The sequence below is a fragment of the Arachis hypogaea genome, chromosome 11, assembly GCF_003086295.3.
Source record: "Arachis hypogaea cultivar Tifrunner chromosome 11, arahy.Tifrunner.gnm2.J5K5, whole genome shotgun sequence".
Lineage (NCBI taxonomy): Eukaryota > Viridiplantae > Streptophyta > Magnoliopsida > Fabales > Fabaceae > Arachis > Arachis hypogaea.
Genome location: NC_092046.1, coordinates 101,275,381 through 101,287,228, shown reverse-complemented (window position 1 = coordinate 101,287,228; position 11,848 = coordinate 101,275,381). Strand labels below are relative to the sequence as shown.

Below are 11,848 nucleotides of genomic sequence, written 5' to 3'. Positions count from 1 at the left end.
AATCTACCCAATTTAGAAGGGAAGGAAAAATTTTGTTGACATGTCGTGAATGACAGACCGAGACATAAAAACTACACCTACAAATAAAAATTAAACAAATCCTCACTAAAGAGCTCGGACACCAGTACAAGAAATCGGGCAAAAGAAACTACAAGTAAAACACAATTTGAAAACATCTTTTCAAAACCAATAAAAATGGCATCTCTCCTACGCCAACAGCAGCGAAACCATTAGGGGCAACACAAACACATTCAACAGCCACAAATGGCTACAGTCCCTAAAACCTCCAGAAGCACGGTTCAAACAACAAAACTGTTCAAAACTGTTTCGAAAAAAGGTTTTGTGACAAGACAAAATCGAAAAACTCCCATCATCAATGTACATTCCCAATTATTTTCAAATACCATTCAGAACAATCTCGACAAACACAAAATAGTCAAGACAACAAACGAAAGCTCATAACAAAACACTAACCTTGATGAAGATCGAAGAATGGAAAGGCACGTAAAATAGCAAAGTCACGGATGATCCTCTTCAAGCACTCTTTTTGAACAAATCAAGATAAAGAAAATCTTGTAGAAAAACTAAAAGCATTTGTGAACCAAAAAAAGAAAGGAATTAAAGGAGTCTTCACAATAAGGGGAGTAAGGGAAGTGTTTCGAAAATGAGAAAAGTAGAAGAGGAAGAGCGCAAAGTATTTTATAAGAGAGAAGGGACAAAAAAGTCATTTCACACCCCTCTTTAAAGACGTGCGTGGATCCCAAGGGAATTGTTGTGTAACGCTCACCCCTCATTTAAAAGAGGCAACATTCAAAATTTTAAAACATGTCGAGTACCCGACTTCTTGAAGGCGGTGTTCTCGACGTCGTAACAAAATCCATAAAATGCTTGAGGGGCACCGTTCGTACCTTGGTCCAAAACACAAAAGTCAGGCCCAATAAGAATGAAAGGCCCACCTAAGGCAGTGACCTCTATCGCATACCTGATCTCTTTAAAGAGGTCGGACACGATAAAAAAGGGGCACCTTATACCTATCTAAGTAAGTAACTGTCTCCCCGAATCTCTCCAGCTATCTCTATCTCCACTAAAAGATAAATACTAACAAACTTTCAAGATAAAAGGAACAGTTATCCATCACTAAAGGTGGAACTACTCCAATAAAGGTGGTAAATAACCCTGCTATAAATACACTGATGCCCTTCGGGTATAATCGTGTTCTATTCTACTAAAATCCTGCTTAAAGCCCTTGCTAAATTAAACATCGGAGTCTCTTACAGGTACCACCCCCACCTCCTCACGAGGAACTCGGACGGCGGCACCTCTGTGCAAGGACAAGTCGGGTGCTGCCTCACAAGGAGTCTGGACCTCACGTCTAGACCCAAGTCAACGTTTCAGGTAACACTCGGAACCTTTTGTATGTTAGAGATTTAGTTGAATAATGTTGAATTATATTTAGTAATGTTGAATGTGTTTGAATTAGGTTTGATTTGATATATTTTGGTTGAATTGTATGAAATTTTATTATAATTGAGCTTTTTTTATTTTTTAAAGTTTAATATCTACAGACATGGGTATCGCCTCCTCCAAAGAAAAAAAATAAATGCGAACCTGTGACGGAAATGGGGCAATTTTTTAAACGAAAACGGAGAACGGGGGAAGGTTCCCGCCCCCATGGAATTCTATCTCCGGGTTCTACATCAATGTCTTATCGTTTGAAGGTATGATGTAATTAGTTGTGTTTGTATCAATTTTCAAAAATTTCTTTTACATAATAAATTACTAGACATGACATCGCTTGATCCATATAGTCGATACTATCTAATGAGATAAAGTATTGTTGTTGTATATTTGATTCATTTATCAATGGATAAATAGGTAAAATGGTCCCAGTTAAAAAATTTCAGCCTAATTAAAGTAGAGCAGTATGACTATGACTATGACTCTATTTTCATATTCAATGGCCTAAAATAGAAAACATTAACTAGTTTTCATTTTTATTTTGTTGTTTGGGCGCCATTCTCGAAAATGATCTTTTACAAAAGTACAAGTAATTTTATATCTGGATATCTCATGTAAAAAATCCTTTTATCTATCAATTATGTTTGGATAAAATAAGATAAAAGTAATTTTTTATTCATTTATTATGTGAAAAATATTTTTTCTTTCAAGGAAAAAATCTTTAAAAAAAGATGTAAATTGTAACTTCTCAAAAAAATGTTTCTTTTCTAGTGATTTTATTTTTACTATTAGAAATTTTTCAAATACATTAAAAAACAAAATAAACCCTAAAACCCTAAACCCTAATAAGTACTAAGCCAAAACGAATAATGAGAATCAAGTAGATTATAACTTTAAATATAACTCTTCTCAACAAAGGTGGTTTCCCAGCACAGAAAAGAAGTCTTCAGAATTTGGTATTGTCAATTGCAAGCATGTAGACACATGCTGCCGCAATGTGTTTGAGGTTATATCTTTACCATTCTTCAGTTCGGCAATGTTGCATCCCCTCCCACTTCCCACCTATCCTGGGGTAAAATTGGGGAGGGGGGGGCTGGACTTCTGTCATTGTTTAATGAGAAATTCATTTTAATGGCAACTTTTCTACATTAGAAAACTGTATTGTTCTAGTATGTCTCTGAATATGTCAGTTAACGCTGTGGTATATCCGTATATGCAGGCCATGAAATGAATATGGAGGATGCTTGCCTCCTCATTTTGTGATGCGCGCTGAGTTTGCTGTAGTGCTCTTATAGGCATGACTTATGGTTAACGTTGCTAAGAGCTAACAGATTGACATTTCAGACTTATTTACCTTCTCGATGTCTGTATATAGTAGATCAAAGATCTCCAGAAAATGGGTATCGTATCTTATTATATATTGGAAAGCAGGAAATTTAATGTAGATTTTCTGAAAAGCCGTGTTCCTTCTGTGGAAATTGCTTTTCTTATCCCACTCTCCCTCTCTTGATATCAGTCATGATGGTACCAATATCTTGTATTGTCTTTGTAAATGAAGCATTGTACGTGATGGAAATCACTTTTTTTGTTTTTTTTTTCTTTTTGCTACCCTTTTGCGTGAATTTTCTTTTTGTTAACCGTTATGTATCAAGCTTTTGCGTGTGAAAGTTGCTGTAAGATTACCATGTGAGACCTAGTGATTATGATTGCCAGACACATAAAGTGTACTCTATTCTTGAAACGGCTGCACTCGTCTATGCATCCTTAAAACCCAAATTTGGAAGAACATTGTACATCGAAGGAACCCTTTATTATTATCTTAAAATCATCGATTAGAAATATTCAAGGTGCTGGTTGTTAATGTTTCAAATGTGAAGAGTGTATGAAGTTAGTCTGACATCAAAGAAAACAAGAAAGAGTGAGGAGTTTATAAAATGAAAGACCCATCAATTTATTATCTTAAAGTGTTCGGTTGGATGTGGTATCTTCTCATTTTATATTTTCTCACTTAATTTCTCTCTGAGGTCTCTACGGTGGTAATATTTATTGATTATTGTGTAGTGTAGCCTACATTCCCATATTTTAGTAGGTCAACTAACATTTTATTTATACTGAGTAGGACAGGATTTATGTTCTGTTCTATTTTATTTGTACAATGAATGATTATAGAGATACATACAGAAGGAGATTATATTATTCTAAAGCTCCTTCATTGTGATGTCTTTTTGGCTGCCTTTGAAAGGTCTCTAATGGCTGCTATACATGATGTGTAGACTCCAGGCTACTAGGTCCAGAGAAAGGGTGAACAATTGCTTCAAGTTGCTGCTTGACGGAGTCGCTTGTGAAGCAAGGCATGTGTGTTGTTCCATAGCTTTCGTGCTTCGAATTCATTGCTTGCAAGACTTGAGCAGTTACATTCATTGCAATCTGTGAAATATTTCCCACTCACTCCTTCTGCTTGGGAACTTAGAGCAACATAACATGTGGTTGCCGCACCCTGTGATTTTGATTTCAGTAATTTGGATGCGATGAAAAATATGGAATCTGCAAGGAAGTTGTGAACGTTGAGTAACTAGATCAAAGTGTGAAACAACTATACCGATGCCAAAATAATTAGCGTTTGTTCTTACCCGTAATTAAGCCCTTATGAGCTCTAATAATCCCTGTCTTCACGATTCCTGGATGAACTGCATTGATAGTTACTCTAGCATTCCGTGCCTGCATCGTCACACAAATTCCAAGAATATTTAAACGGGACATGCAAAGTTTTAACCTTTGTAGCATAATGATCAACATTCACCACAAAATAGAAGTGCTAGAAGCAGAGTTTAAGTGTTATTATGATGTCATTCTAACCTTGAGCTGTCTAGCCATTTCCTTCACATGTAGAATGCTAGCCAATTTTGACTGAGCATATGCGCGTGTGCCATTATAGCTGCATTTATTATGGGGAAGAGAATTACAATGGTTAGTATCCATGATTTTGAAAATTTAGCAAATAAGAAGCAAGTGATGGTGGTACTTTTTTCCGGCGAGTATGTCATTGAAGCGAAAACAGCCTCTGTTCACCCAGCTATGGATGACAGAGGAAACGTTTATTATTCTTCCTTCAATGCCTGTCTTCTTTGCTGTATCTATCAATTTCTCTAATAGCATCTTCGTTAACAAAAAATGTCCTGCAATTAAAGTTGGAAAATAGTAAACAAATAAATTATGTGACTTTTGCTTTTTCTTTACGGTCCATCTTGAATTTTGTTGTATTTTATTTGTTGTGTCCTCTAATCATGTCTCCTTTTCTGTTTGTTCTTTATTTTTCTTTTCCCCGTCTCTTTTTGTTGGTCAATCTTCGATTCTTTGGTTCAGATAAGAAGAACAACAAAACATCATCAATAGCGGTATTACATTATAGGAATGGGCCATATAGTTTGCTTTCGTCTTGGAATCAATCAAAAAATGGCGCATGCTCTTGCTCGGTGATTGATATATTTGTTTATTAAAAATGAAGGCTAAAGTATTATCAAAGCTTGCCCCATCATAAAATGGTGGTCCTGCATAAAAAAGGATTGTTGACTATATTGCTCCTTTTCTTATTTTAGAAGGCTTTAAGCATATAAACATGTTAGATGTTGCTTGTCATTTTTCCTCATATGATATCAACTTTTCTCAGCTAATTAAGAGGTGTCTACTGATTATTAATGAAGATAGGAGATTAGATTGACTAATAACAAGGATATTTGATAGCCCATTTTTACAAAATAATTAAATACATTACTTCATAAAATATATTAGCACAATTTTGTTAAATATGTTCTTTATATGAAATAAATTATACTATAGCAGTTTGACAATAGAAAACTATTACAATCATTAATTAAGTGTATTGGAAAATAATCATTCAAAAAATTAATTTTTTATAAGTATGTTTTCTTTTGTTTGTCAATTGGTATTTTCTAATTTTTCAGAACAATAATTAATTTCACGAGAATTTGAATTTTATTTAAAAGTTTATTTTTAGTCAATAGTCAATACATTTCTTTTTGCTTATCCAAATTCATATTCTTTTTTCTTTTTTTTTTTTTTTTTGTGGAGTAGGGACTAAGATCCTTACCGAGTTTACTTAATTTGAGTCTTGCAAATTTTAAAAAAATATTGTTAATTGAACGTATTAGTGTATCTCTATTTTTTAATATACTCGATCATTGAAAAATGCAATTATATATACATATTAAAAAATGTACCTAAGTAATTTGTAGCAAATGTCATTTCAAATTTATCTTCAGAGAACTCAAGATTTGGGGAGAATATTCCTGCATTATTTCTGCAAAACAAAATTCATTTTATCCTGAATATAGAATTTTAATAGGGAGGAACAAGAATAAAAGAAAAAAGAGAGAGAAAAAATTGCATACATGAGAATATTGAGGGGAAGTTCCAAAGCTAAAAATTCGGAACAAAATCTCTGAATAGAAGCAAAAGAGCTAAGATCAATCTCCAATAGAATAACCTCAGCATTTGGTGTCTCTTTTCGAATATTCTCTATCACATCTTTTGCTTTCTTTAAGTCTCTCGCTGCAATAACTACTTTCACTCCTCTCTTTGCTAACACCCTTGCCGTTTCAGCTCCAATTCCAGAACTTGCTCCTTCAATTAATTAATTATTATTATTATATTAATACACAATAATCTTGGGCTTGATCAATTCTTGATTAATTAAGAGTAAATCAATATATAAATGATAGTAGGGAATTGAATAGTTTAATTTAGTGTGATTGAGTAGTGAACAATTTGAAGGATGAGAAAGTAATAATAATATTAATGATTTTTGTTTTGTACGTAGATTGAATGTGATATTGTCTAAACCAATAAAAAAAGAGAAGAATGTACAAAAGAGACAAGCAGCAGATATTGATGAAGCCAAAAAGAAACACCACCACATTAAGTGCACGTGCCAAACAAAATCTCTGCACTAAATCAAACTATGTACGCCCCCACCTTCAAGATCAAGAAAGAAATTTTCATCAAAACCACTCTTTTCATCATGCAAATTGAACTAAACTTATTGGTTCTTAAACTATACATATAGCTAGAGAATAAAAATAATAATATGGGTTTGCATGTATAAAGATGATATGATAGAATGCAAGATTTGATTATATATAATTACCAGTGATGAGAGCGGTTAGATTGCAAGAGGAAGAATGATGTTGAAGAGTGACTTGTTCAGCGGTAGAGTTAGAGCCAAAACCACTTGGCCCTGCTATTCCAGCTAAGTACCTTACTGTTGCCTTCATTATCCTTTCTTTCCTTTGATTCTTCTCTTCTCTCTTCTTTTCTCAATCTCTCTTATCTATCTCACCATAAACTATATGCATTTATATGCGTACACACACGCCCACACAGCAGATACGGTCTCCTTTGCAATTACCATTTACTCCTTCGCCTAATCTCACTCCTTTTCTCCAATTAACCACCCTTTTTAATTTGCCCCTGCTTTTTCGGACACAATAATTAAAATTATCTTATTTAATATAATATTTATAATTTTATATATAATTATTTTAAAAATAATTAATAAATATTAAATAAAATAATTTTAAATTATTTGAACTATTTTTTATTCTCAAACATTATTATTTTCTTATATAAGAATATTTATCTCTCAAATATTTATATAATTGTCAAAATCAGTATATTGATTATATTTTAGCAGTTATTTATATGAAAATATCTTTACATAAAAACGATAATTAAGATGTTAATAAATATTATATTAAGTAATTCAATAAAATATATTAAAATATTTAACGTTTCAATTTTCATACAAAGACATTTAGTCACGTTATATATATATATATCTTCAAATATATAAAATTAAATATATAACTAATTAAGTTAATCAATTAAATAAAGTGATGTAAAAAAAGTGGAGAAGAAAAATCAGAAAGAAAGTTAAATTTAGTGAAGCGGGTGTGGGTGAGAGTTGAAAGTTGATAACAGAAGAGCCATATAGGGATGGTCCACACTCCACACCACCACAAACTAGTATGCGATGTGAACCTACCAAAGCGGTTTGACATTTTTTTTTTTTCCTTTTTTTTTCTTCTTTTTCCTTTTTCTCTTTACTTTTTCAGTCTTCATTTCTCATAATTATTACTGCCTGTCCTTATTAAGTGGCTTGCATTTTCCAGTGGGCTATGCTGCATGTGTGTTTCCTTGATAAATTTCTTTCCCTTTTTCCTTGCTCATAATAATTAAGAGTAACTATGAATCATTATGTGAAGATTACATCTGAAGTAAAACCAAATTCATACGTGTGAATGATGTTTGGTAGTTGTGCTCCCCTCTCTTTTATGTTCTTTTTCTTTTGTTATGCACAAGGATAATTCTCCTCCATTTAATTACTTTCACTTTTCTCATGCTAATCAATTATTATTTCTATGAATAATACATATATAATTAGGTGTACTTTGTAATTCCATCTAAAATGGTGATCTTAATTAGCGTGTATGCACTCTTGATATCACCTTTAATTTCCTCATGATTTAAGCTTGCCTTTTTGAAAAAAAACTATTGGGATAGATACATACTTATTATTATGTTTTAATCTCTTAACAATATATTTATTTATGATAAATTAGTGATGAAAATTTTATATTACATATATTCTTTATTCTAAAAAGAATTTAGCAAGCTGTTTTGGATAACATCAAACGCTGAAAAAAGATTTTGTAGTTATTATTACCTTATTAATAACCATGAAGCCTAACACAAATAATAATTACTTGTCTTGCTAAACACGATATCTTAAATTCAACTTTTATATAAGTTTTATAGATTTTTAAGATCAGTTCTTTATTCATCAAAAAATAAATTCAGACGAGATTAAAAATTAGTCATTCATTTTTAATCGATAAATATGAGAATTTACGTTTATTGACCCTCTTAGCTTATTACATTACCAGAAATGCGGTGATTAGCCATGGAAAAAACCGTGGCTAAAATCAAAAAATTCCGTAGCGATTAAGCTTTAGTAACGAATACATTTCCGTGGCTAAATAGGGTGACGCCTTTTCAGTTAGCCACGGTTTTCGTCCGGTTAGCCACAGTTTTATGATCCATGGAGATATCTGAATAGCCACGATTTTTACGTTATTGACCACACTCTAAACCGTGGCTAAATGACAACAGTGTAACCAACAAGTATAACTTTGCCACAATTTTTTCGTGGCTAATATTGGTAAGCTGGACTTTTTTGCCACATTTTTTCTGTGGCTAAACATTGTTGGGTTATTTAGCCACGGTTTTCCGTGGCTAATCATAAAAGATATATATATATATATATATATATATATATATATATATATATATATATATATATATACAATAAAGATGCTACTTAGAACAAAATTATATTATACAAAATTAAAAAGATTAGCCATATCCATATAAGTAATATTTTTAGTAATAAAAATATGAAATTTAAGTAACAGTGTTGAAAAGCAAATATCCTGAACTAAATGAGTTTAAACTATTACAAAATCAAGTATCAGAATGTATCATTATTAGATCTCTAACGTCTTCATTGGAATACCTGCAAAAACATTCAAATAAGATTGTGTTATCTCTTAATTCATGAAAAAAAAAGTCCCAAGACATTATTTAAAATAATATTTTAATGTAGTTAAAAAAAAATAGGAATGCATACCCAATAATGCTGAGTTTTCATTTTCACAACATAAAACATCTTATTGAACTCGTCATCAATCAATATATATATTGCTAGACTTGATATCCTGGTGAAAAACTTTCAATTCAATTGCTTCATGCAAGTAAATAAGCAAGCCTGTCAAGAATAAAGATAAAATAGAGAGTGATATTAATGATATTTTCTCATATTAAAACTTAACTATAGTATTATTTAACGAGACAAACGAATACTATTAGCGAGATATTGGATTGCAATCAAAACCATTTAGAGAAAAAGAACTTAAAGTAAAAATAAAAATATTTTAGAAATTACTAAGGTCAATATTTTAAAGTAGAAAGTTGAGCTTACCAGGTAACTATCGAATAAAACTTTCATGTGGACCTCCCAGGTAAGTGTCCCTTGTTCCATGGCAACATGCATCCATTACTCTAAGTTACTATTATTGACATATTCATCCATTAGCAGCTTAAATATTGAAACAAACACTAAAGCAAAAATGCTATTGATAATACAAAGAAATAGATAATTAGATACTATATACTCGGAAATTGTGAGAGCACAGATAATAACTTAAAGAAGTGCAACTTTATTCAACGTTGGTATCAAGACCTTTAACACTGTCTACTACTTAGTTCAAATTTATCCATATTCATATAAGTTTCAATAATTACAAAGCTACCAAGCTAAATTAAAAGTTGAACAATTTAAAAGAAAACACAAACTTGCATGGAGATCCCAGCATCGACAAGAGACAAAGTTGCAGCATTGATATACGCAGATCTAGTTCCTACACAGGAATATTGGGGAAGAATTAGTGAATGGTAAAAAAAATAGTCTTTTAAATACAAAAAAAAGTAATGATCCAAGCGAATATTAGATAAACATAAAAAAGGGCTGCTTAGGGTTTCTTCCATTCTTCTTTGTAATTCAGGATTGCCTGCAAAATCTTGATTTTCGCTATTTTTGGACCTTCTTTGGTGACTTAACGCTGAATTTACTAAGGATACAGAGAAACTGAACAATAGTGTGAACCTGTGAGGGAGTTCTTCCAATTTTCTAGTGAGTGGACTTTACTTTGGTGTCGAGTGAAAATTACTTTTAAGTTTTCCGCCCAAAATTTCACTTGTAAAAGTTCATTTGAATTTATTTCAGTCAAGTAATTGAGATTTTTAATTTAAATTAATAGTTAACTATAAAAAATATATAAATTATAATATATACCATATTTCAAAGACGGTACATACTAATTACTGTTTCAAAAATAAATTTACATTAATTTATGTTGGATATTTTTTTTACTAAATTGATAAAAAGATAATAAAAAAATAAAAAAATAAAATTTAGGAAAACTAATGCATATTGTAAATTAGAGACAAAAAAATGTACTCTTTTTTATCATGAAATTTATATATACTTTTAACATTTATTCTCAATTAATTAAAGCAATAAGTATGTATTCTTTTTATACTATTTCAACTAATGCATCTTCTAGTCACCAAAAAAAACTAATGCATCTTCGGTTACTCAATGCTGAATTTACTAAGGATACGGAGAAATGAACAATAGTCTGAACATGTGAGAGAGTTCTTCCGATTTTTTAGTGAGTGGGCTTTACTTTGGTGCTAAGTGAAAGTTATTTTTTTCCGCCCAAAATTTCACTTGTGTATTGTAAACGTTCATTTGAATTTATTTCAGTCAAGTAATTAAGATTTTTAATTTAAATTAATAGTTAACTATAATAAAAAAATATAAAATTATAATTATATATCATATTTCAAAGACGGTACATACTAATTAGGATTATGGATTTTGACTCGAATTTAAAAAAATAAAAAAAGATTGCCGGAGAAAAAAATATTAAAATTTTGTAAATATTTCAAAAAAAACCTACGTTAACTTATGTCGGATATTTTTTTATTAAATTAATTAAAAAATAAAAAATATAGAAAAATAAAATTTAGGAAAATTAATACATATTGTGAATTAAGGACAAAAAGATGTATTCTTTTTATTATGAATTTTATATTTTTATCATTCATTCTCAATTAATTAGAGTTATAAGCATGTAATCTTTTTATATTATTCCAACTAATGCATATCTTATCAATTGAAAATGGCTGGAAAGGAGAGAGAAAAAATCATCGACAAACTAAATAAGTCTGCATCCTTAAAATTGAAATTTATTATTAAAGTTTAAATTTGGAAAAAATAGGAACTGCCTATAAAATTTTTGAAAGGGATGGAAGGAAACACTAGAAGCGCGTAATTTAAAAGTAGACATCGTTTGATTTTGCCAGGGTGAGCATTGGGTATGTGGTAATTGAGAGAGTCTAATTCAAATTGGCCACAGACAAACAAGGTGGTGGGAAACTTTCGCACAATTTAACCACGGAAAAGCAAAACATTGCAAGTGATTACGACGATCAATAAAAATTTGCCACTGCTTCTTGTTTGTGAGTATTTTTCCGTGGTAAACTACCGTGTTTCTGGTAGTGTTATTTATTAATATGGAAGTTACCAATCAAAACCTTACAAATTTCCGCAATCATTATAAGATCAGTTAAAAGTGAGAAAGCAACAAGAAATAATTTGCATTATTTATATTTAAGAGATGTGGCATGCATTATGCAATGAAAATGATCATGGTGATAATATATATAGTAATATATTGGGAGTAATTAT

The 11,848-nt window shown here is 31.0% G+C and overlaps 1 protein-coding gene across 1 annotated transcript; it reads right to left on the bottom strand.

Annotated features, from left to right (window-relative positions):
- Positions 1–3,538: 3,538 nt before the first annotated feature.
- Positions 3,539–7,461, bottom strand: LOC112722322 (short-chain dehydrogenase TIC 32 B, chloroplastic). The gene is made up of 7 exons (XM_025773311.3): positions 6,623–7,461; positions 5,868–6,099; positions 5,697–5,776; positions 4,481–4,634; positions 4,315–4,393; positions 4,089–4,176; positions 3,539–4,002 (listed from the first exon to the last, which is right to left on the bottom strand). The coding sequence occupies exons 1-7, from the start codon at positions 6,747–6,749 to the stop codon at positions 3,773–3,775; spliced, it is 990 nt and encodes a 329-aa protein (XP_025629096.1). The 5' UTR covers positions 6,750–7,461; the 3' UTR covers positions 3,539–3,772.
- Between the last annotated feature and the right edge of the window lie 4,387 nt (positions 7,462–11,848).